Consider the following 26,850-nt stretch of genomic DNA (forward strand, 5'->3'; position numbering starts at 1 on the left):
TTTGGTTCTCACCATCTTCACCACCCACCACCAGGCCAAACCACCATCATCTCTCTGGTGCCTCTTGCAATAACTTTCTCTTTGGCTGCCTGCATTCATTTTTGCCTGAGCCCATCCATTCTGCACAGGGCCCTTGATATTAAACAGATGGTATAATTCCCCTCTTTAAAAACCTTCAATGATTTGTAGAGTGTGACAAATAAAGCACACATCTTTGTCATGGCCCCCCAAGCCCTCATAATTCTATTTATCTCCATCTCTAACCGACTCATCTCATGAGTGGCTCCCCATGGCATCCTGAAGCTCTCTTTTGAAGGCATGTTGGCTTCTCTGCATGTATAACAGTGGCTCTGTCCTTCATATAATTCTACTAATGGCTGGCATCCCTGAGAAAGGAAAAATAATAGCATCGAAAATGTGTTGTATGTCTTACTATGGAGACTTAGGAAAGAATGTTCATGTGTCCAGGCCGCCTGACATCCATTAGCCAAGCTCATGCACATCTGGAAGACTATCTGAGACCAATCCAGAGGCTACGCATAATCCTTCTCAAGAATGTACTTTTTTTTAAAAATATATATTTTATTGATTTTTTACAGAGAGGAAGAGAGAGGGATAGAGAGCTAGAAACATCGATGAGAGAGAAACATCAATCAGCTGCCTCCCCCCCCCCCTCCCCGGGATGTGCCAAGGTACATGCCCTTGACCAGAATCGAACCTGGGACCATCCACTGAGCCAAACCTGCTTCGGCTGGCAAGGCTTTCTCAATCCCGCTTTTCTGTCCCTCACTGCAGGGAGCTAAGAGCCATGGAAAAGGTACAAGTGGTTTTTGATCTTGCACATTTATTTACTGGGTCTTGGTGGGCCCAGGAGAGTAAGCAAAATTTAAAGCGCTATTATGCTAATTATGCTAATTAGATGCCTGAAAGAAAGCTCTTGGTGATCCCAGCACATGGAGGAGGTTGGTCAACATGCAGGTCACCCAAGACACGGTTACCCAGGGTTCTACATGTTATAACCTAAGTCTGTCAAGGTCCTAGCAGGACAGCGTTGGCATTACTCAAAGGGGTCAACTAAAAAGCATTTATCGGAAGAACTCTGCTCAGGGTGTACACAAGTTACAGAAGCAGATAAGGGTTGGTGAGGCACCCAGGGAGCTGCAAGTGCTGGAGGTTGTTATTCTAAAGAAGCCAGGGTGGTGAGCACTCGAACAGGGCCTAGAGAAAGCTAAGGCAGAGGAGACGGTCCACACACAGCAGCTGGAGTCTTAGGGAAATGCTGCCACTGCCAGAACCACGCTGTGATGGGAATGAGGGCGTGGAGTGGATAAATACCAGGACCTTTCCATTCTCCTGCCCACTGATCCCTTGCTGGTGCCTCTGTTGGCCCCTTCCAACCAGAAGCCAAGGAGACCTGAGAGGTGTAGTCCATGGAGATCAGCTTCTCAGGGTTTGGAGAAAGACAGAAAAGGGCAAGGAATGGATCTAAGTAAGGGCTGGGTTGGAGGCAAATAGAAACTATCAGCCCCAGCCAGAACTTTGCAAGGAAACTGGCCTCAGGCTCAGACAGGGTGCCCAATCCTCTGTGCGTTGTTTGTGCATTTGCTTTTCACATGCCCAGGAAGTTATTTAAAAACCAAGACAGTTTTTGTGTTTTGTTTTTGTTTTTTGCCCAAGAAGCTTGATGAGAAAGAAAGCACAGCCTTCGTGGACTTAGCCAACAACCTGGGAGATTTAACACCTTCCAGTTGTGTTCATGCCCAAGCAGTAATGAACAACCACTTTGGCATGAGAGCTGCTGAACACCCTCCTTTTGTGAATTGCATACTTGCTCATGAATAGATCCCCGTGCTTCTGTAAACCGCTGAGCCAGACTTTGGGGACCCAGAGATAAATGGGTGACCTAGTTCGCTGAGGACAGGAAATTCTGCACCAAGGTGTTTTTTAGAGGTACACTTGCTCTGAATGGGTCACGAAGGCCAATATGAGGGAAAATATTTTCCTGCCTCACCCCACCCACAAATAATGGGCCAAGCACCCACTAATATTTCTACGGGGTGCTCCTCTCTAGACATACAGAGGACACAGTAGCTGGCAAGTTGCTGACTGTCTGGAAAGAGGCCATCAGTTGGAAGTGTGGTATTGTGAGAATTATTTATTTGGTTGTAGGATGGCCAGGCGCAGCAGGCAGGAGCCGAACACTCAGTGAGCTCCAAAAGCCTGGTGCGGGGTAGGGAGCCAGCAGAGAATCAGGACGAGGGTAGCCCAGAACAAAGAGGACCTTGTGTTCCCAGGTCCTTGGTCAGCATAGTGAGAGACACTCTGCCAGACAAAAATAGGGTTAAGTTCCCACCCCTCACCCAGGTCCTCTCACTAAGAGTGTGAGACTGTGGGGTGCAGATATGTCCTTGGGTCCTGAACCACCCTACAAGGGTATGTACCTCGGTTGTAGGCTAGATCCCCGGCACCAAGCTGGGGCTTGTGCAGGAGGCAACCAATCAATGTGTCTCTCTCACATCAATGTTTCTCTCTGGTGGTTGGTGCAGACGTTTCTCTCACCCTCTCTCCCCCCGCCCCCCCGCCTCCCCCAGGCCTAAACTGGCAATCAGACATCCTCCGAGGGATTATTAGCTCTGCAGCGGAGATGAGAGAGGCTCCTACCACCGCCACTGTGCTACCAGTGGTGAGCCCAGCTTCTGGCTGAGAGATACTCTCCCTGTGGGAGCACACTGACCACCAGGGAGCAGCTCCTGCATGGAGCATCTTCCCCCTGGTGGTCAGTGTGTGTCATAGCAGCCAGTCATTCCACCATTCGGTCAATTTGCATGTTAGCCTTTTGTTATATGAGATATATATTTAATTTATGTATATATTTAAATATTTAAAATATAGATTAAAAACTAGTCAGTCTTATAGAACTCAAGACATAATTCCTCTTAGAAGCAATGTTCGAAGTGCTGGTCAGGTTTCCAGCTAGCATGCTATAGAACTGTTTCTGGGGGAAACTGTGCTCTTCATTTCAACTTGAGATCCCAGGAGGGACGTTTCTTTCCCTTTCTCCTTCCTGTAGTTTCGGGGATAGCAGGGACTTCAGTTCACGTCACAAGCAGTTTTACAAACAGTCCCCTTTTCGGTGATGTGCTGTGTGCTAGGGCAGACTGATGGCTAAGTGACTCTGGGAGCCGCAAGGGTCTGCCTTCCCAGACAGAGGCAGTTGGGAGTCTCATGACACGGTGGCTACAAACTAAGCTCCCTGGCTTTGTCAGCAGCAAGGAGGAAGCCCCCTGACTCAGGGTCAAGAAGAGGACACTCTTCCCACCTCCCACCACCATGGTAACCACCTGTGTGTCAGGAGCATTTTCAGCCCCCAGCCTGCTTGGGCAACTACCAGCACAGATAAAGTGTTAGAAAGTCTATTGTTAGTGAGCTTTTCTTCCAGCCTTTTCCCCTTTTCCACAGGGTACAAGCAGGTCAATGTCCCCAAGTTGACATTTCCCCCCATCCCTCTGTAGGTGAAAAGCATGGCTCAGTATGTACACAACATGGACAAACAGGACAATTTTCGGAGGACTCGTTTTTCCGACCGTTTCAAAGATGACATAACTACCATTGTTAACGTGGTTACCTCGGAGATTGCAGCCCTTTTAGTGAAGCCTCAGAAGGTAACTGTGCCGTGTGACTCTAATGTTCTAAATGTTTTACCTTGAACATGTTATTTTCATAATCAGAGAAAAATAAACATCATCTTAAAGCAATAATTTGAATGTAACTAACTATACCTGACAAGCAAATGCTGTTTTGTTTTGTTTTATATACTGAATGGGACCTTAGAGTAGGTTTGCTATAAAGATATTGCAACATCTAATTGCAGTAGTTTAAATTAGTATATCAATGTATTGTAGAATATTCTTGTTCTTAGGAAATATACCCTGAAGTATTATGGGATAAATGGGCATGATATTTGCAACCTTCTTTTTTAATGGTTCAGAAAAGAAATTGGATAGATAAAGAGAATGATTAATGTGGCAAAACGTCAAATATTTATGAATCTAGTTAAAGGGTATACAGGAGTTTTTTGTATTATTCTTGCACCTTTCCAGTAAGCTTAAAATTACTTTAAAATAGAAAATTAAATATATAAAAAGAAATAAAACAAAAATTTCAAAGGCAACTATAAAATTTAAGGCAGCCATGATCATTATTAATACCTTTATCATTCTAAAGAACATGTTATAGCACCAAGTGCTCAGGAGAAATAACCACTTTTTCTCATGGCAAACTTTGGAGAATGGCAATGATATCTCCATTTTGGCAGGTACAAAAAATTAGGCACAGTGAGGTTGAGATTTTTTTAAAGTCACACAGATAGCAGCAAAACCAGGACCGACAATTCCATGCCAGAATATTCAGACAGTTATGTATACTACCCAGGGGTGGTCAGTGAGGATACTGAGAGTGTGAGGACTTGATGCTCCATGAGTGTGTGGAACCTTCTTTATCAGGTCTACATCCACGCCAGTGGCTGGTCAGCGTGGCCTGAATAACAAGAGGAACATAACTTAACAAGAGGAAAATATTTTCAAGCTATATTTTCAATAGTGTCAGAGAAAACTGATTCATCATTCTGGGACTAGGAGGCCTGACTATGAACAAGTGCATCCCGATTGCTCTGAAGTTCTGTAAAAACCCTCATAAATACGAGCCCTGTGAAGTAATAAACACAAAGTCCTGGTCTTACTTTATGCCAGAGTTCGCCTTACCAGGAGTGACTATGACCTCTTCTAGGCTGAGCATGCTGCCTAATTGGAAAGATAAAAATCCTTAAGTAAAAATGGAATCTTTTATCCTGATTTGGTTTTCTGCAACAATACTTATAAGAACCTGTCTCATTGAAGATAGGGAATATATTTCAAGTTACTTTTGCCAAAAACAGTACTTACAAGAATCAAATACATTTCGATAAAGCCATGTGAAGAAATATGATATAGAAAAATGTTTATTATGTAATGTTGAATGAAAAAATTCAGGACCCAGCCTTGTATATAGAGAATGAGCTCACTCATATGCATGTAAATATGCATGTAGTAAAACAAAAACTTGAAGGAAATGTACCTTAATATTAACAGTAGATAAAGAATTACTTGATTCAACCTAACACTCATGGCATCAGTTAAGTTCTAAATTATATTTGCTCCAATTTTGCAGGGTTACCTGCTTTGCCCAGTATCTCTTAGAGCAGTGTTTCCCAAACTTCTCTCATGATGAGAATCACCTGGTGAAGTTGTTAAAATACAGATTCCTGAATCCTAACTAAGCAGTGCTAAACTAGAATTTTTAAGCTTAGAGCACTAGTTAAGTATACAATTTTACCTATATGTTCCCAAAAATTCTATTTAGCACTTCTTAGTTGGGATGCAGGAATCTGTATTTTAACAACTTCACCAGGTGATTCTCATCATGAGAGAAGTTTGGGAAACACTGTCTAAGAGGAAGAAATCTATAATAATAAAAGTGTAATATGCTAATTAGACCAGACAACCTTCAGGACGAAGCTGGGGCTGTGAGGGAAGCCTGGGTCCTGGGTTGGGAATCCTGGATTCTGGGTGCCAGAGGGAAGCCAGTGCTCGCAGCTGGGGGAAGGAAGGCCTACTGTTGCATGAATTTCATGCATTGGGCCTCTAGTACTGTTTATAAAAATAGGACCTGCCTCTCCCAATTTTCCCACCAGGGACCTGGAGGTTCATGACCAGCATTTACCACAAAATGACTTGAGTATTTGTGTGTTTGTTTTTAAGGAAACGGAACAGGCAGAGAAGATCAACATCAGCCTGGCTTTCTTCCTGTATGACCTTCTCTCACTGATGGATCGTAGCTTTGTGTTTAACCTCATCAAACATTATTGCAACCAGGTGAGTGTTCCCTCCGATGCAGCCACGTTGTCCCTGGTTCCTTCTCATCTGTGTGATGCTCGTTGTCACGGTGAGCTGTCTTATCCACCGCCAAGTTAGACAGCTTGGCTCTTGTACATTGTAAGTCTTGTGCCAAAGACATCCCTAGACACTCTAGTTTGCATGGATCCTAAAGCATTTTCCAACCCAGTACTAAAGGGTTAATCTAAGGTAACTGAAATTTGTTACTGATATGATCAGCTTTCTTCAATTTAACATTTAACAGAAATTACATGACTCTAGCATTCAATCTTCGACCAGGCATAGAATTCAAAATATGAGGTCTTTTTTCATATGTTAGGATAATTAATTAAAGTGCACGAGGAGGAGACATGTCCATTGGCGAGGATGAGACATCGTTTCCTGTGCCGAGGTGGGAGGGTGTTTATGATGATATATTGAGAGGTTCAAGGTCCCTCAGAACCCTTTTTTCTGTGCTTTGCCTTAAGAGAAGCTGCCTCTCATTTGCAGTCTATTGAGTCTGAATCCTCTAGTGGTCACTTTGCCCAAGAGAAGCACGAGATCTCTTCCAGAGTGTCACCTGGGTCAGCTTTTTGTTGCTAATTTTATGGTTGGTTTGTTCAAGGGAAGATTTTTTCTAAAAACTCTTCCGGTTTTCTGTTTCTTTCTCCTCTACTTCTTCTTTGAAGAAACTTTTTGGCTTGCTTTTTTTTTTTTTTTTTTTTTTGCAAATTAATTTGATGCTTTCATCCAGGGAACTGGCTTGAGAACTTCCCATTGGGGTCTTTAATTAGAAACTACAAAAGAACATTTGTGGCATTAAAGCCACCCAAGTCATATTCCATTAGTTTTGTGTGGCCCCATGTGGGGGCAACTCCTTTCATTTAGTTTCTTGGACACAGTAGGGTTTTTGTAAAATTAATTATATTCTGTTACACTGAAGACATACTTCCAGATTATGAACAACAGAGTCTTGCCGTGGTATTACAGACTTGACAAGACTGGGGTTTGGGGCAAGAGTCCTCACTTTGGGCAGTTTTGGGGCTAGGAATCGTGAAGGAAAACAGGTAGTGGGTGAAAACCTTTTGGGCCTCCCTGTAGTACAGAATTTGCCATCTGTTGTGCTGCCCCATTCATTTTTATTAATCTGGGCGAAAGGATATTTCTGTGTCTGTCAACCTCAGCTCCATTCACCTCATAATAAAGGCTTCTTTCCTTTCCTCATTGTTCTCCCCAGCTGTCAGCCAAGCTGAACAACCTCTCGACGCTCATCTCCATGAGGCTGGAGTTCCTGAGAATCCTCTGCAGCCATGAACATTACCTCAACCTGAACCTCTTCTTTATGAGCGCTGACACTGCTCCCGCATCTCCCTGCCCCTCCATATCTTCCCAGGTAACCCATTGCCTGAAAGAATTATACACGCAATTTCACTTAATTAGCTTAATTTAGTAATTTGTTCTCTGAAGGTTGGCGTTATTAATTTTTAAAGCATCAAGCCCAGTCGGTGTGGCTCAGTAGTTGAACCAGGAGGTCACAGTTCAATTCCCCGTCAGGGCATATACCTAAGTTTTGAGCTGGATTCCCAGTAGGGGGTGTTCAGGAGGCAGCTGATTAATGATTCTCTCTCATCGTTGATGTTTCTCTCTCTTCTTCTCCCTTCCCCCCTGAAATCAATAAAAATACATTTTAAAAAAGAAAAATCAAGCTATTGAAACAGATCAATTGATTCAGATACATACAAATATGCTTCCCAAAGTTGTACCATGTAACTAATCATTTACATACTACGTGATTGATTTATCTCTAGGTTCTAGACTCTAGAACAAGAAATCCATATATACTATGAAAAATCAGAAATTTGTAGAAAAGTCACATGTCTTCTTTTGTCTCACATTAGTCATCTTTCTTTTTTTTTTTTTTTTTTTTTTTTTTTTTTTTTTTTGCAGATTTATTTTTTTATTTTTTTTTTTTAATTTATTTATTTATTTATTTATTTATTTTTTACATATTTTCTTGATTTTTTTTTTTATTGCCCCCCTCCCTCCCTCCCACACATCCCCTCCCTCCCCATAGTTTTATGTCCATTGGTTGTACTTATATGCATTTATACAAGTCCTTCGGTTGATCTATTATCTCCCCCTGATATCCCTACCCTCCCCACTGTAATTTGACAGTCTGCCTGTTGCTTTACTTTCTCTATATCTGTCTCTTGGTTCATCAGTTTATAAAGATCTTTATCATCCACCGATGTGTGAGGTCATGTGGTGTTTCTCTTTCGTTGATTGGCTTATTTCACTCAGCATGATGCTCTCCAATTCCATCCAGGTTGCTGCAAATGATGAGAATTCCTTCTTCTTTATGGCAGCATAGTATTCCATTGTGTAGATGTACCATAGTTTTTGGATCCAATCATCTGCTGACGGGCACCTAGGCTGTTTCCAAATTCTGGCTATTGTAGATTGTGCTGCTATGAACATAGGGGTGCATATATCCTTTCTGATTGGTGTTTCTAGTTTCTTGGGATATATTCCTAGAAGTGGGATTACTGGGTCAAATGGGAGTTCCATTTTCAGTTTTTTGAGGAAACTCCACACTGTTCTCCACAGTGGTTGCACCAGTCTGCATTCCCACCAGCAGTGCACGAGAGTTCCTTTTTCTCCGCAACCTCGCCAACACTTGTCGTTTGTTGATTTGTTGATGTTGGCCATTCTGACAGGTGTGAGATGGTACCGCATTGTTGTTTTGATTTGCACCTCTCGGATACTTAGTGACTTTGAGCATGTTTTCATGTGCCTTTTGGCTTTCCTTCTGTCTTCTTTTGAAAATATTCTGTTTAGGTCCATTGCCCATTTTTTAATTGGATCATTCATCTTCCTTTTATTTAGTTGTATAAGCTGTCTGTAAATGTTGGAGATTAAACCTTTATCAGTGGTAATATTTGCAAATATGATCTCCCACACCGTGGGCTTTCTTGTTGTTTTATTGATGGTTTCTTTTGCTGTAAAAAAGCTTTTTATTTTGAAGTAGTCCCATTTGTTTATTTTCTCTTTAGCTTCCATTGCCCTAGGGGCCGTATCAGTGAAGAAGTTATTTTGGCATACGTCTGAGATTTTGCTACCTGTGGATGCTTCTAGTATTTTTATGGTTTCCCGTCTGATGTTTAAGTCCTGTATCCATTTTGAGTTTATCCTTGTGAATGGTGTAAGTTGGTGATCTAGTTTCATTCTTTTGCATGTGTCTTTCCAATTTTCCCAACACCATTTATTGAAGAGACTGTCTTGACTCCATTGTATATTCGTGCCTCCTTTGTCAAATATTAATTGAGCATAGTGATTTGGGTTGATATCTGGGTTCTCAATTCTATTCCATTGATCTATTTGTCTGTTCTTGTGCCAGTACCAGGCTGTTTTGAGAACAGTGGCTTTGTAGTATAGTTTGAAGTCTGGTATTGAGATCCCTCCTACTTTACTCTTCTTTCTCAGAATCGCTGTGGCTATTCGGGGTCTTTTATTGTTCCAAATGAACTTTTGGAGAGTTCTTTCTAGGTCAGTGAAATATGTCGTTGGTATTTTAATGGGGAGTGCATTGAACCTATAGATTGCTTTAGGAAGTATGGACATTTTGATGATGTTGATCCTACCAATCCATGAACATGGTATGTTCTTCCATCTCCTTACATCTTCCTCTATCTCTTTTTTCAGTGTCGTGTAGTTTTCCGCAAATAGGTCCTTTATTTCTTTAGTTAAATTTATTCCTAGGTATCTTAATTTTTTTGGTGCGATGGTGAATGGAATTGCTTTTTTAGCCTCTGTTTCTGTAGTTTCACTATTGGTGTATAGAAATGCCATGGATTTCTTGGCATTAATTTTATATCCTGCTACGTTGCCAAATTCATTTATTAAGTCAATTAGTTTTTTAATGGAGTCTTTTGGGTTTTTTATGTACAATATCATGTCATCTGCAAATAAGGATAACTTTACTTCTTCTTTTCCAATTTGGATGCCTTTTATTTCCTCCTCTTGTCTAATTGCAATGGCTAGTACTTCCAGAACTATGTCAAACAGGAGTGGCGAGAGTGGGCATCCCTGTCTTGTTCCTGTTCTTAGAGGGAATGGTTTTAGTTTTTGCCCATTGAGTATAATGTTGGCTGTGGGTTTATCATATATAGCTTTTATTATGTTGAGGTATGATCCTTGTACTCCCACTTTTTTAAGAGTTTTTAACAGGAAAGGGTGTTGGATTTTGTCAAATGCTTTTTCTGCGTCAATTGATATGACTATATGATTTTTATCTTTCAATTTGTTTATGTGATGTATCACGTTTATTGATTTGCGGATATTGTACCATCCTTGCATTCCTGGAATAAATCCTACTTGGTCATGGTGTATGATCTTTGTGATGTTCTTCTGGAGTCGATTTGCTAGAATTTTGTTGAGGATTTTGGCATCTATGTTCATGAGGGATATTGGCCTGTAATTTTCTTTCATTGAGTTGTCTTTATCTGGTTTTGGTATTAGGGTGATGTTGGCTTCATAGAAGGAGTTCGGAAGTGTTCCTTCCTCTTGGATTTTTTGGAATAGTCTGAGGAGGATAGGTTTTAGTTCTTCCTTGAATGTTTGGTAAAACTCTCCTGTGAAGCCATCTGGCCCTGGGCTTTTGTTTGCTGGAAGCTTTTTGATGACGGTTTCAATTTCTTCCCACGTCACTGGTCTATTGAGATTTTTAGATTCTTCCTGATTGAGTTTTGGCAGTTTGTATTTTTCTAGGAATATGTCCATTTCCTCCAGGTTGTTTAGTTTGTTGGAATAGAGTTGTTCGTAGTATTTTGTAACAATCTGTTGTATTTCGGTGGGGTCTGTTGTTATTTCACCTCTTTCATTTCTGATTTTGTTTATTTGGGTCCTCTCTCTTTGTTTCTTGGTTAGCCTGGCTAGAGGTCCATCAATCTTGTTTATCCTTTCGAAGAACCAGCTCTTGGTTTTGTTGATCTTATGTATTGTTTCTTTGGTCTCTATGTCATTTATCTGTGCTCTGATTTTTGTTATTTCCTTCCTTCTGCTTACACTGGGCTTTTCTTGTTGCTCTTTTTCTAACTCTTTGAGTTGTAGAGTTAGTTCATCTGTTACCATTTTTTCTAGTTTTTTGCAATAGGCTTGTAAGGATATGAACTTCCCTCTCAAAACTGCTTTTGCTGTGTCCCATAGATTTTGGATTGTTGTGTTTTCATTGTCATTTGTTGCCAGGATGTTTTTAATTTCTTCCTTGATTTCTCTGGTAACCCAGTCCTTGTTTAATAGCATGTTGTTTAGTCTCCATGTATTTGATTTCTTTGGATTATTTTTATTGTAATTAATTTCCAGTTTTATGCCACTATGGTCTGAGAAGATGCTTGATATGATTTCTATCTTCTTGAATTTGAATAGACTCTGCCTATGTCCCAAAATGTGGTCTATCTTTGAGAATGTCCCATGTGCACTTGAGAAGAATGTATATTCTGTGGCTTTGGGGTGGAATGTTCTAAAGATGTCAATTAATTCCATCTGGTCTAGTGAGTCGTTTAGGATTGATATTTCTTTGCTGCTTTTTTGTTTAGATGATTTGTCGAAGGGTGACAGTGGGGTATTAAAATCTCCTACTATGATTGTATTGCTATTAATCTCTCCCTTAATGTCCTCCAGCAGTTTTTTTATGTATTTGGGTGCTCCTGTATTGGGTGCATATATATTTACCAGGGTTATTTCTTCTTGTTGGATTGTACCCTTTAGTATTATGAAGTGACCTTCATTATCTCTTGTTATGTCCTTCACTCTGAGATCTAATTTGTCAGATATAAGTATTGCTACCCCAGCTTTTCTTTCCTTTCCATTTGCCTGGAAAACTTTTTTCCATCCCTTCACCCTCAGTCTGTGTGCATCTTTTTTTCTGAGGTGGGTTTCTTGTAGGCAACAGATGTAAGGGTCTTGTTTTCTTATCCAATCTGACACCCTATGTCTTTTGATTGGAGCATTTAATCCATTTACATTTAAGGTTATTATTGATAGGTACTCATTTGATGGCATTTTTATTCTATACCCATGTTCCTTCTTCAATTCCTATTTCTTTATTTTTACAGTAGACCCTTTAGCATTTCTTGCATTGCTGGTTTGGTGGAGATAAATTCCTTCAGCCTTTTTTTGTCTGTGAAGCTCCTGATTTCCCCTTCAATTTTGATTGATAGTCTTGCTGGGTACAGTATTCTTGGATTCAAACCCTTCCTTTGCATGACTTTGTATATTTCATCCCATTCCCTTCTGGCCTGATATGTTTCTGTTGAGAAATCAGTTGCTAGTCTGATGGGGGTTCCTTTGTAAGTAACTTTCTGTCTCTCTCTGGCTGCTTTTAAGATTCTTACTTTGTCGTTGTTGTTTGCCACTTTAATTATAATGTGCCTTGGCGTCTGTCTTCTGGGATTCATTTTGCTTGGGACTCTGCGAGCATCTTGGATTTGTGTGGGTTTTTTCTTCTCTATCTCAGGAAAGTTTTCTGTCATTATTTCTTGAAATACTTTTTCCACGTCTACCTCAGTTTCCTTTCCTTCTGGAACCCCTATTATTCGAATATTATTTTGTTTTGTAATGTCCCAAAGCTCCCGTAGGCTCTCCTCCTGCTTTTTAATCTTTTTTTCTAGAAGCTGCTCTAATTGGGTATTTTTTTCCATCTTGTCTTCTAGCTCACTGATGCGGTCTTCCGCTTCATCTAGTCTACTCTTGATGCTTTCTATTGAGTTCTTCATGGTAGTGATGTCATTTTTCATTTCTTCTTGGTTCTTCCTCAATTCCTGATGGTTCTTCCTCATTTCTTCTTGGTTATTGTCAAATTTCTCTTCCATTCTTTTTAGCCAACCAATAATCATTATTCTGAACTCTTGCTCTGGTAGGCTGCTTGCCTCTGGCTCGTTTACTTCCTTTTCTGGTGATGCCTGCTTTTCTTTCATTTGTGGGGTGTTTCTTTGTCTTCCCATGGTATCTCTTTTCAGGATGTCTGGTTATGTGGTGTTCTTTCTCTTGCGTTAATTTATAGGTGCAAAATACAACACTACCATGTACAACACGAGAGGCACTTAACAGGAATGTATTTACAATATTAATAACCTCTAATAAAGGTAACCCCTAGCGATAGGCAAATTAGGGTATAGGAGAGAAGGAAGGAAGGAAGGTAAAAATAAAATAAAGAAAAATTAAAAAAAAAAAAGTCAAAGAAGAAATAAAGTAATGACAAAATGAAGTTAGAAAACAGGGAGAAAAAGAAGAGAGAGAGAGAAAGAGAGAGAGAGAGAGAGAGAGAGAGAGAGAGAGAGAGAGAGAGAGAAGAAGCAAACTAAAAAAATGGGAAACAAACTATATATATGTGGAGAAAATTGCCATAGATCAACCAGTGAGCCCAGCCAATGCCGGTAACAATACTTGGAGATTAATACAAACTACAATACAATATCCACTATTATTAAGTAAGGTTATGATATACAGAAGTCAAAGAAACAAACAAAAACAGAGGATTTAAAAAAAATTACAAAGCAACAATAACAACACTGGAATAAGCATAACAATTTCACTGAAAAGCACCAATATTCACAATAATCAACCTTCACTCAAACAATGAGAAAAGGATAGAAAGTAGAACCGTTTTTTTTTTTGTGTTTTTTTTTTTTTTTTTTTTTTTAACTAGTTAATATAGTGCAGAGAGTGATATTTATACACTTGTATCAGGGGTTGGAACTTAGATCTATGAGTATAGTGAGAGCTTTAGCAGGGGGTATACAGAAAGAATAGAGGAAAAACTAAAGCCGGAAAGGGATAGGATAAACTGGAGACTAAAAGGTTAAAGTTTAGTAAGAGAGTGATGGGGTAAAGGTCGAATTGAGATAGGGTTGAATGATGCTATAGTAGAGATTAAAATAGAATGAAGGTTACTCCCAATGTAAAATAAAGACGAAGTAAAATGGTACTGGGGAGGAAAAGAAAAAGAAAAAAAAATTGCAAAATAGCAGTAGTAATAGTGAAGATAGAGATTGAAAAATGTAATAATTGAAAAGGTAAAATCAAGTAAGGAAAAAAGAAAAAAAATCGTTTCTGAAGTAAAAGATGTAAAAAATGAAAATTAAATAAAAAATGTAAAAAATGAAAATAAAATAAAGAATAGTATAATTAGCATAAAATTGTCCAGTAGAGTTCAATCACTTCCTCTGTTATTGTATTTGGTATGCCTGGTTCTTGGATCAGAGAGTCTTGCAGTTCCCAGCTTTCCACTGCACCTCAGTTTTGTAAGGTAGTCCTTAATTTTAGGCAGGCTATATCTTAGTTATTTGTGTCCATTTATTTATTTTTGATTAATTAAAAGAAAAAGAAAAAGAAAAAAGAAAAAAAAAAGAAAAAAAAAAAAAAAAAAGGCAGTTTGTAGTTCAGCCCTTAGGTGTCAGTGTTACTGGTTTGACCTCCCAGACTTTGGTTGCTCTGGCCCTCTTTCTCTCTGGGGGCGGGCCCTCGCAGCTCTCCCGGGCTACAATATAGGCGGGGCCACGGCCGCTCTGGGGGCGGGGCCTCGCGGCGCTCCGGGCCGCGGTGCTCTGGGCCGCTCTGGGGCCGGGGCCTCACAGCGCTCCTGGTGGCGCGCTCAGGGCCGCTCTGGGGGCGGGGCCTCGCGGCGCTCCGGGCCGCGGTGCTCTGGGCCGCACTGGGGCCGGGGGCCTCGCGGCGCTCCGGGGCCGTGGAGCTCAGGGCCGCACTGGGGCCGGGCCTCGCGGCGCTCCTGGTGGCGCGCTCAGGGCCGCTCTGGGGGCGGGGCCTCGCTGGAGCAATGGCGCTATCGCAGCCTGAACTCTCAGCCTAGCCACGCAGACTCTGACCTTTCTGTGGGTGGTTGAAGAGCTTCCTTGAATCCACCCGCTTGCTCCGATCGGGGCGCCACAGGTGCTCGATGGACTCCTCGGCTGTGGGCTCTCCAGGCCTCAGAGAAGCTGCTCCCTTCCTGGTAGGGTGGCGCCGCCCTTGCGCTGAGCCCGGAGCTCCGGGAGAAGTCGGGAGTGCTGGCCGCTTGGTCAGGAAAAATTGTCCAGCGGACACTTCCTTACCTTCCTAGAGTGATCCGCTGCCCCTTAGCTGCTAATCAACATTCCCTGAGCGACTCAGATGTTGCTTCTATCTGTTTTGGGACCGGGGTCAGAACAAGTCCGTCTGTTCGGTCGCCATCTTCAAGCTCCGCCTCACATTAGTCATCTTTCTACCTCAGCTTGACAGACTCCTCTACTCACTTCACTTTTCTGAAACCCGAGCACCATGAAATTTATGAAATTGCAGGTTTCTTTATATTGATTCCAAAATGATATAATAGTGTTTTTTTTTATATATATTTTATTAATTTCAGAGAGGAAGGGGGAGAGAAAGAGAATGAGAGAGAGAGAGAGAGAGAGAGAGAGAGAGAGAGAGAGAGAGAATGACAAGAGAGAATCATCAATCAGCTGCCGCTAATAGTTTTTAATGTGGAGATTATATCCTTGAACTCTTTTAGAACTTTTTGCTCGTACTGATACAGAATGGAATTCAGCACAAGATGAGTCCACCTTGAATCACATTCCAGATCATATGGCTCTTGAAACACTGAAAAGGTCACATCATAAACTAAGCAAATGGCCTGTTGTATAGGAAATATATTTCTAACAAGTTTTGTTCATGATCAGTCAGAAAGAGGAACACTTGTATTAATACTTATACACAGGAGTTTTGCCAATCATTTTTTATAGAACAGTATTTTTCAAGTTAGGTTCAGTGGGGTGGGCCCAGGATACCAGTACTGGATGCTGAGAGGTTTTATGCAAATACAGGATTCCAAAGTCTAATCAGTTTGGAAACCCTGTGTTATGTTTCTTTGCAGAAGGACAGCTTAGAATCTCTTACTTGTTGGTGTAAATTGTAAATGCCCCAGGGGCAGAGGAGGCAATGGGAGGAGGCGTATGATAAGCTGTGAATACCAACATGATTTGACTCCAGAAACCTTTGGTGCTTCCTCCATAGATTTCTCAAGGGGCTAGTGTCCTCTAGAAAAACATTAAGTAAATGCTATTCTTATAGTCACATTTCATTTATAGGGAACAAATCAGTAGCTCAGAGAAGCAGGTAAGATTCTTCAATATTAGGTTCTATTTTTGTTGCATATTTCTTGATACTAGAACAAAGGTGAAGGACTGTCTTATGAATTAAAAAATAATGATCTTGGCCATCCATGCCCAAAGACATGATCCAGGAATTAGCTCTGTGGCCATCTGAGAGAACTGGGAATGGTGTCTTACAAGCTACAATTCCAAATGTGCTCACTTTGCCCCAGGTCCTGGCCCACATTCCCCTTGACTACCCTAGGGAGTTAGCAAACACAGGAGCCAGGCCCAGCCCCACCAAACATCAAGGATTCCAGAGACATTTTAGATTCTCTTAATGAAATACACAGTGTGCCGCAGGATAAGAGCACAGGCCTTACCTGGGACTGGGCCATCTGACACTTCCCTGCCCTGATACACTTTCCAGGCCAGCAACATTCAGACACTGTGTGTAAACCATGTTTAGAAGTGCAGCTCAGCGTACGAGCACTGTTCCCTAGACAGGGGCTGTTTTTTAGAGAGGAATTGCCTGCTCACAGCTGCAGCATTGGATCCCGTTCCATTTTCCCGGTCCAAGCGTTGTCCTGGGATTTTCATTTTCAACTTTTGATTGCTTGTGAGGAAGGGAGTGTTACACATCGTGTGACAGAACTCGGGTGCTTTATGTCCATCCTTCCCAATGGGCAGTTTTCCGTCTGAGGGGATGGGAAAGCTAAGTGACCACTCTAGTCTCAGTTTCCTCATCTGTCCTCTGGGGAGAGTAGTGGTGATCCTGGGTCGTGCTCACCAAGCTTGGCCGCACTCATGCTCAGTAAATACCAGCTCTTGTGGTCTTAGTTCCAGTTCTTGGTACTCACAGAGCTGCTCCTTGCATTTCTGTAGAACTCGAGCTCCTGCTCCAGCTTCCAGGACCAGAAGATCGCCAACATGTTCGACCTGACTCCCGAGTTCCGCCAGCAGCACTTCCTCACCGGCCTTCTCTTCACGGAGCTGGCCGCTGCCCTGGATGCGGAAGGGGAAGGGTATGTTTCTAACATTAGAAATGGGATATGGCCGAAACCGGTTTGGCCCAGTGGATAGAGTGTCAGCCTGCGAACTGAAGGGTCCCAGGTTCGATTCCGGTCAAGGGCATGTACCTTGGTTGTGGGCACATCCCCAGTGGGTGGTGTGCAGGAGGCAGCTGGTCGACTTTTCCCTCTCATTGATGTTTCTAGCTCTCTATCCCTCTCCTTTCCTCTCTATAAAAAATCAATAAAATGTATTTTTTTTTTTAAATGGGATACGAAGCACACACAAAAATGCTACCTGCTGCAGTTTGCAGTTCAACATTCAGTCCATAGCACCTTCGTATCCACTAGGATGGCTATAATAAAATAGTCTCAATATAGCAAGTGTTGACAAATGGAATATGGAAACTTCATGCTCTCCTGCTAGGAATGTAAAGTGCTGTAGCCACTGTTAAAAACAGTTTGGCAGTTCTCCTAAACATTAAACATAGAGTTACCATATGATCCAGTAATTCTACTCTGTGGTCTATACTCAAGAGAAATAAAACTTGTACCCACACGAAAGCATGAGCAGAAATAGTCAGAGTAGCATTCATAATTCATAATAGTCAAAAAGTAGAAAGAGTCCAAATGTCCACCAATTGATGACTGGATGAATAAAATGTGATATATTCAGCCTGGCCATCATTGGGCATCGATCTATGAGCCAGTAGGTCATGGTTCAATTCTTGGTCAGAGCACATGCCCAGGTTATGGGCTCTATCCCCAGTGCGGGCCATGCAGGAGGCAGCCAATCAATAAATCTCTCTAATCAGTGATGTTTTTATCTCTCCTTCTCCCTGAAATGAATAAAAATATATTTAAAAATAAAATGTGATATATTCATACAATATTATCCAACAATAAAAAGTAATGAAAGACTCGATGTTATACCATAATAAACTTTAAAACATCATGCTTGACAGTGACCTAGGACTAGAACACAGGTAGTCTGTCTCTGAGCTGTAAATACTTCTACCCAATTTTTCTTGATTTTCACATTGTCACCCCATTGTTTAGGAACATGCTGGTCACTCCTTATTGCTTAAGAGCATTTCCATCAATCTCCCTTCATCATAACCTCTAGCGTTCTGTGTTGTGCCAACAGGATCAGCAAAGTGCAAAGGAAAGCTGTCAGTGCCATTCACAGCCTATTAAGTTCTCACGACCTTGACCCGCGCTGTGTCAAACCAGAAGTGAAGGTCAAGGTCGCCGCCCTTTACTTGCCTTTGGTTGGCATCATCTTGGATGCTTTGCCGCAGCTCTATGACTTTACAGGTAATGTAAAGTTTGTTTCCTCCTCTGGATTGACGGGGGACCCTGCCCAGGGCTACAGTAGAATAAGGTTTCTGTCATTGGCTCCAGGGTGGATTTGCTTAGCAGGGGTCCTCAAACTTTTTAAAGTGGGGGCCAGATCACGGTCCCTCAGAGAGCTGGAGGGCCGGACTATATGAACTACTAATTCCTACTGTAACACCTCGGCTGCGCTCACTGCCCAAAAAACCTGGCGGGCAGGATCAGACTCCTCTGCGGGCCGCATGTGGCCTGCAGGCCGTAGTTTGAAGACCCCTGGCTTAAGGGAACAGTTCTCCACACAGTGCTCTCCAGACCTTTGTAAGGCCTCAATAAGATTTATTTTCTTAAGGTACATAACCCTGTATCAGTTTTTATTTAAAGATTATTTATTTGTTCATTCATTCATTCATTGGTCTGATGGTGTATAATAAACTTTATAGACAAGTGGGAAAACAATAAAAAGTATTCTATTATTAATATGGTATAATATATCTATTGTATATGTAATCTTTAGATTGATGAACTAATAAGAATATAGTCTTTAGAAAGAGATACAACTGATTTCAAACTGCAGCCCATTTATTACTATATTAGAGGCCGAATGCATGAAATCCCTGCAAGGGGCTTGGCCCTCGCAGCCCCGGCTTCTTCCAGAAGGTCATCTGGAAGGACATCCGGAAGGTTGTTCAGTTATCCGGTCTAATTAGCATATTACACTTCTATTATTATAGGTGTGATCTTTGATGCTATCCTCAACCTTCTCTTCGATATAAAAACTATGATAATGGTGCCCACATCATAGATGAAGTGAGAGAACATTTTGTATAGCTAATGTTTAGATCCTTTTTTCCTTTTCTTATAACTATGACCCTGAGCATATTTAGAGAGAGAAAGAATGTATCCTCAAATATCCCTATATTACCAGATCTTGTATCATTTCCATGTGCTATTCATTTTACCACTTGTTTAAAGACCCAATTGCCTTAAAATACAATAGTGAATTATTATTTTTTAAAATTGCATCCTTTTTTCAGAACTTTAGCACATGAAAATTCTGTTCTCACTGTATTTTCTTTTTTTTAATTTAAGGTCCAATACTAATAATGTTGACTGGTCTAATAAAATGAGTTTATAAAGGTTCAATCAGATGCAAGTGTTTTAAGACACTTTTCTAAGAATTTTCTAAATACTTTCTATATGTGTGACTGGTAGTGTTCTTAAAAACCAACCTTTTAAATATTTTTTTACTTGCCTATATCTAGACCTATATATAAATATAGATATGTCTATATTACATAGATACAATAAATTAACATTCATTTCAAAACATTTAAAACTTAAAGTATTGCTGAATTTGTGATAATAGCTTATTATTCTATAAGATATTAATTCTGTAATTATAGGCTCCTTTCTATTTAGTTATTATTTAAAATATGTGAATACATTTTTAAGTGTTATAAAAACTATTATGAAAGTTCTAAAAGTTTTTATTTTAGCAACTGAAAAAATTAATTTATAGCATAATCTTGAACTATTCAATAGAAGTTCTATCTTTTTTATTATAAGCCTTCCCCCTTTCCCTTATAGGTGGTAGCAGATAAGTAATGTAAATATCAGATTTAAAATTATTGTGATGACTTTAGTGACTGATAAGAATCAGGTACACTTTGGGTATTGGGTATAGAACATAAGAAATCACCATCTTTGACTTGACATTACCAAAGATTTTATTTTAATGAGTGTTGTGGGTTTCTTTTTAAAAAAAAATTAAATTCTTTATTGTTTAAAGTATTACATATGCCTCTTTTTTCCCCCTTGATCTTTCCCCGGCCACTCCCACCCCCCAACACATGCCTCACCTCGCCTACTGTCTTTGTCCATTGGTTATGCTTACATTGATGTTGCTCTCTTAACCCCCTTCCCACCCTCCCCTGCCTTCCCTCTGAGGTTTGTTTAGTGCTTCTGTGTCTCTGGATCTATCTTTGTTCATCAGTTTATGTTGTTTATTATATTCTACAAATGAGTGAGATCATGTGATATTTATGTTTCTCTGACTAGCTTATTTCGCTTATCATAATGCTCTCCAGTTCTATCCATGCTATTGCGAATGGTAAACGTTCTTTCTTTTTATAGCAGTGTAGTATTCCATTGTGTAGATGTACCAAAGTTTTTAATCCACTCATCTGCTGATGGGCACTTAAGCTGTTTCCAAATCTTAGCTCTTGTACCAAAGATTTTTTTCAAGACGAATTATTAGAGCAGTTTTCAGTTTACAGCAAAATTGAGAGAAGGGTATAGAGATTTCCCATATACCTTCTGCCCCGACACATACATAGCCTCCCCATTAGCAGCATCCCCCAATAGAATGGTACATTTCTTACCAATGGTAAACTGCATCGACACATCATTATCACCTAAAGTTCATAGTCCACATTGGGGTTCACTCTTGGTGTTGCACATTCTAAGGGTTTGGATAAACGTATAATATGAATTCATCACTGTAGCATCATAAGTAGTTTCTCTGCCCTAAAACTCCTCTGTACTCTGCTTATTCATCCCTCCCTTCCCCCACCCCCTGACAACCATTGAACTTTTTACTGTCTCTATAGTTTTGCCTTTTCCAGAATGTCATGTAGTTAGAATCGTAAAGTATGTAGCCTTTTTAAATCAGCTTCATTCCCTTAACAATATGCATTTAAGATTCCTCCATATATTTTCATGTCTTGCTAGCTCATTTCTTTTTAGTACTGAATAGTTTTTCATTGTATGGATGTACCACAGTTTTTTTCATCCATTCACCTACTGAAGGACATCTTGGCTGCTTTCAGGTTTGGGTAATTGTTGATAAACCTGCTAAAACACCTACATGCAGGTTTTGATGTGGACATGTTTTCAACTCTTGGGTAAATACCCAGGAGCACGATTGCATGGATGAAAACAATAACGTTTGACTTGCAGCTGCAGATGCCCGTGGTGGAAAAAACCGCTCCAGTGGTTCGGATGAAGAACAAGACGGGACCAGCGGAATTAATCAGAATGTGGCACTGGCCATAGCTGGGAATCACTTTAATTTGAAGATAAATGGACCCATGCTGTCTTCCTTGGTATGTTGCACATTTCTCTAGTTTGTTTTTCATTTTGAGTCTTTTCCCATCCTCTGATGGGTTCATTCTTACATTTACCTACCAGAACCCTCCGTAGAGTAGGCAGTGAGATTTCTACCTCTTTGCTCGATGCTGAAAGGAGTCACTGTGAGGCGGGCAGCTCTGGGGGGAAATGGTGCAGATGAGGCTACACACAGTTAGACGGGGTGCTGGCAACAGCAAGAGGATCACAAGTCCAGTTCAGACAGTCTCAATGTGCCAAGTTCAAGGCTCAGAAAACCAGGAAAGAGGTGAACTTGGGAAACCTGAGATTATTGCAGAGGGTCACACCAAGGCTCTCTCAGTGGGAGGCTTGAGCTATGTTTATTCTGTATATTTATTATTCATACTGTGTCTACCTCCGAAAAAAGATTGAAGGTCGCTTGATAAGAGTATTTATGAAACAAAAGACTTCAGCTTTCCTAGGTCCCCAGACAGCCTAAGCAGCATTATCTGGTTCTGTCCCTGTGTACAAACTTGGGTTAAAAGAGGGGCTCTCCCTGGAATAAAACCTCTGATTCACGGAGGTGTGAACTCTCTCTCTGCTTCTTGATGAGCTCTGAATGCTCCTATGTCAAGTTGGCTCTACATTATCCAGCTAATGGAACTGAGCATTTCAGAGTAGAGTGTGTCTGTAAAGGACTTAACTAGGTTCTCTCCTGGAAAGTCAGTATTGAGACCGAATTCATCCCTGCTAGATGACTTTCTCCTCTTCCCTCCAGCATTTTTAATCTCACATTCTTCCCCTACCCTCTCCCGCCCCCCCCCCCGCCCCCCCCATCCCCAGTAAACCTCCATTAGGTTTGGAGGACAGGGAGGTAAGAAAGAGAATAGACATTTGAGAGTTGACATTACTCATCCTACAATTTGATAAATATTTCTAATAGCCATCTTAGCAAAGTAGGTGCTTGAGGTGGTGTATGCCTTTTACATTTGTTATTTGATCTAAGGGCAAAAGTTCAAATGCCCAAAGCTCATCTATTAGAAGATATTCCCTATGAATATCTTTATATCTAAAGACTTCATGTCTTCTTTTAACTATACTCAGAAAAACTAAAGTTAAAGTAATTTCATAAGCCCCATCATTCCCATACAAAACCAACATTTCCCTCCCATACTTACAAATAGCTCATTGCAAATTCACTACTGCAGTCCATTGGATATTAGCTACGCCACATGAACCAAGGTTGCAGCCACATATGGTTCTCTCTGTTGATCTGATGAGTAACAGAAAGTATGCTCAGGATTCTAAAATGAACACTTGTGGCCTGTATACTCAAGCAAGTAGCCTGAGTTCCCACACCCACACACCCAGAAAAACATGAATTGTGGTTAAAGTCACATTACAGAGAACTCCACTAAATTATGGATTTGACTAATTGGTTAAGCATATTACGCTTGAAGTTCTCTGCTGTAATCTGCTCTAAGTTGCCTAAGATTGAAGGAGAAATACTTGGATAACTTAGCAGCATGGGAGTCCCTTGTTATCACTGAGATTGCGGGAGGCGTGGTCAAGGTCCAGGGCAGACCACCAGACCACAATGCTCTTGAGACAGAGTGCCCAAAGTTATGTGGCTAAAAGGCTGGCTCAGAGACAGCCCCAGGTGAGCCCGTTGGCTGATGCACCTGATGGGGAAAGGCAGAATCCCTGTAGAACGACCCAGCCAAGTTAGAAGTACAGTTGCTGTGTTTTACAAGATTAATGTCCCTTAAGACTTTCAGTGTTTCTGTGGCTTAACTTCTTCCTCTGCATTTGTCTCCCCATCTGCCTGCTCCCAGCCCTACAAGCAGTACAACGTGCTAAATGCCGACACAACCCGAAACCTCATGGTCTGCTTCCTCTGGATCATGAAAAATGCAGACCAGAGCCTAATAAGGAAGTGGATTGCTGACCTGCCCTCCATGCAGCTCAACAGGATTTTAGATCTCCTTTTCATCTGTGTCTCGTGTTTTGAGTACAAGGTAGGTGTGGGGGGGCTCAGCTTTAAACTACTCATCTCCCAAGGTCCATCCTGTCCTGTCCCTGTTCCCCTTTGTTTGGGCAATGGAGGCATCAGTACATTTTCTTATTTCTGTATTAAAATCCATTAAAATCCATAACCTATTTGCATATGCAACACCTATCTGGATATGATAATTCCGCAGGGAAAGGATCCCTGCCTTCTGCAGAGAGAACTCCATTCCTGTTAACGGGGTTTCAGCCATGGGATCCCCCAGAACAGGGTCTCTGTATAGCACATGTCCATGCTGGCCGAGGTCACCTTGGAGTGTTCTGTTATGCAGAGCGTCCCCATAGATGGAGATCTCACCAAATGAAATGTCCTTCTTCCTCTGTCCTGCCCAGGGAAGGCCGAGTTCTGACAAAGTCAGCACCCAGGTCCTGCAGAAGTCGAGGGATGTCAAGGCCAGGCTGGAAGAGGCTTTGCTCCGCGGAGAAGGGGCCAGAGGGGAGATGATGCGGCGCCGGTTCCCAGGTGTGTTGGGTCCGCCCTTCTCTGTTTTCTGTCAGAGAGTTCTGCGCCCTTTATGGGAGGACTGTCCTCCCAACACGAGTAGACATCATCACCTTCGTATGACACTATGATAGTAAAGACAAGCACGTTCTGGGACTCTGTGCATCATGTGTGTAATGTCAGCCCTGTGTCTCTTAAGGGAAAGCTGCTTTCCTGCGATCACAGGCATCCCAGAAATGTCCCCAAATGGCATCTTCTGCCCAAAACTTGTCTGTGGTAAAAGATCACATTCAATAATGTGAATCATCGTATGAGACAAATAGTGTCTCAAGACTAAATAAAGTCTCTCTGTGCGATGTTTGACTTGTCTCCTCGGAGCGTGGCCAATACACTGGGTAGTTCTGGTTTCAAGATCATCTCCCCAAATCACTCAGGCCACTGTGGGAATGGAACAAATCCTCTCAGGGGTCTCAGAGTGTTCTAGTGCTCCAGAGACCCCACAAGGCCAGGAATGGTCCCGAGGAGGCTGAGCTCGTCGCTGTAGGGTAGAGTGAAGTGCTCCGGAAGCCTCTGTCTGTTGTATTGTGCTCAGAGTAAAACAGAGCAACAGCTCCTCCGATGCCAGGGACACAGCGGACAGGAACTTGAGAGGAGCTCAGCTTTTTCACGTGTGATTGGTTTCCTTCCTTTGACACCCATCCTGTCCTTTCCAATAGCTTAGCGAGAACCCCCAAGTTTCACTGGAAACATGCTCACCGGCACTCCAGAAAGGCAGGGGTTCTACCACGGCTCTAGCTTGTCAATCAAAGGGCAAGCCGGCCCGGACATGGACATGGCTTTTGTCAGCATTCAGCACTGACTCTACCCGAGAAGGGGCGCTGAGTTCTCTTAGTTGACCTAGTTATAGAACTTCTGGTTATCTTGGAAGGTTTCATGCTAATCACATTCCTATCATGCATTTCTTAACTCCCAGGGAATGACCGATTTCCATGCCTAAGTGAAAATTTGAGATGGAAGAAGGAGCAGACACAATGGCGGCAAGCTAATGAGAAGCTAGATAAGTGAGTCACTCAGCAACTTTGTGCTACTTTTACCTAAAGTTCCAAACTATTTTTCCCAGGCTACTTGTATTACTACATCCTTCCAGGGGTAAGAAAATAAATCATTATGATCTGTGTAAATTTAGTTCATCCAGGGACTCTGTATAATCAAAGGTATAAGGAGTTATGATTTCTAGCTTTTAAACATTTATCACATTGATAAGCATTTAAAGAAAGCAACTATTTAGCAATCTCAGATAGCTTAACAAAAGCTGCTGATGGCGATAGCAAAGGGTACCCAAGACCACATAATTTCAATTTATATTTCCTCTCTAGAATGTGCACAAAAATATCTATTCAGGGGTATTTATATCAGCATTACATACATTTTTTTATTAGAAATATTCTAAATGCTCAAGAATAGGGAAATATTAGGTTGGCATTAAAATGTTTTTAAATCATTTTAATGACACAGGAAATGCTTATTATATAGTTCAGTAAACAAAAGACACTTGATTTTAGAGTAGAATCTTAAATCTGTAATTACATATAGTAAATACATTTTTGAAATATTGGAAAAATTTTATCAAATTTTTTTATTGATTTTTAGAGAGAGGAGAAGGGAGAGGGATAGAGAGATAGAAACATCAATGAGAGAAAACATCATCAGTCAGCTGCCTCCTGCATATCCCCTTCTGGAGATAGAGCCCGCAACATGGGCATGTGCTCTGACCAGGAATCAAACTAGTGACCTCTTGGTTCATGAGTCAACACTCAACCACATGAGCCACATCTGAAGGGAGACATTTATGAAAATATTAACAGTGGTTTTCTTTAGGTGATTTTCTTTTTGAAATAATTGATGTTTTCTTCTTTATGCTTTGTTGTATGTCCTACAATGGATGTATTATGGTATATACTAGTATTATCAGAAAGAAATATAAAGAAGTGAAAGAAAAAAAATCCTGCTTGGATTGCAATATATACATATGCAATAATCTGGATAGATGAGGACATTAAACTAAATATATTGAATATGGGGGGACAATGGAAAGATATGTACACATATAATATCTTAATTAAAAAAATGGAAAAAAATATATTGAATATATAGCACATATCTGCTATTCCTCTTAGCAGCAGGTAATCCAATGAATCCCAGGGTTCACTGAGCAAAACAGCTAAAAACACCCCTCATCACACACTTGACAAGGCCTAGGAAGCGTAACCCCATGGTATGTGAAGGCCCCAACATAAGGGAGTGGAGGGTGGGGCAGACTTGAAGGTTATTTTGTAAACAAATATAAGTTACAAGCTTTATTGTTGTCACAAGAATGCATCATTCTGGTCCACCGATAGGAATTTGGGGACCTAATTTATTTTAAAACATTAAACTTATTTTTCTTATAGATGTTACTTGGAAAGCCCAGTTATTTGGTCTTATTAATAACATCTACTTGCTCTAGGATTCTTCTTCTTGCTGTATGTCCCCTGAACAATAAGATATTTGGTTCTGAGAGTCCATAAGTTCTAGCTCAGGCAACGAACAAACAAAAAAAAAATAGTTTTTTAAACATGCATGCACTACAGAACTGCACAGGTGGTTAAGACATCTACTGTATGCAGCTAAAAGAGGAGCTTAATGAGGCACGTTTTGCTTGGGCTGTGTAAACTGATGTTTTGGAAAACTTTCCCTTTTGCTTGCAGAAACAACACCATATGGAGCCTTTCCGTGCAGGGCCCTCCAATTTTCTTTAGGTCAGTTCTCAGCCCTGAGCTACCTGGTGGGCTGCTTGCTCACTGTCAGAGCTAACGATTCACCTCTGCGGATTGGGG

General features: G+C 41.1%; 1 protein-coding gene across 2 annotated transcripts in view; it reads left to right on the forward strand.

Annotated features, from left to right (window-relative positions):
* The window catches only part of DOCK8 (dedicator of cytokinesis 8), a 189,039-nt gene that overhangs the window by 133,518 nt on the left and 28,671 nt on the right, over nucleotides 1–26,850 (forward strand). For both annotated transcript variants that reach the window (XM_084899448.1, XM_084899449.1), the window contains 9 exons: nucleotides 3,513–3,662; nucleotides 5,796–5,909; nucleotides 7,147–7,302; nucleotides 16,919–17,058; nucleotides 18,191–18,360; nucleotides 21,337–21,482; nucleotides 23,301–23,483; nucleotides 23,866–23,995; nucleotides 24,948–25,035. In XM_084899448.1, coding sequence (XP_084755574.1) covers nucleotides 3,513–3,662; nucleotides 5,796–5,909; nucleotides 7,147–7,302; nucleotides 16,919–17,058; nucleotides 18,191–18,360; nucleotides 21,337–21,482; nucleotides 23,301–23,483; nucleotides 23,866–23,995; nucleotides 24,948–25,035 — 1,277 coding nt within the window. The remainder of the gene's footprint in view (nucleotides 1–3,512; nucleotides 3,663–5,795; nucleotides 5,910–7,146; nucleotides 7,303–16,918; nucleotides 17,059–18,190; nucleotides 18,361–21,336; nucleotides 21,483–23,300; nucleotides 23,484–23,865; nucleotides 23,996–24,947; nucleotides 25,036–26,850) is intronic.

This window comes from Pipistrellus hanaki, assembly GCF_964339955.1.
Source record: "Pipistrellus hanaki genome assembly, chromosome: 11".
Taxonomy (NCBI): domain Eukaryota; kingdom Metazoa; phylum Chordata; class Mammalia; order Chiroptera; family Vespertilionidae; genus Pipistrellus; species Pipistrellus hanaki.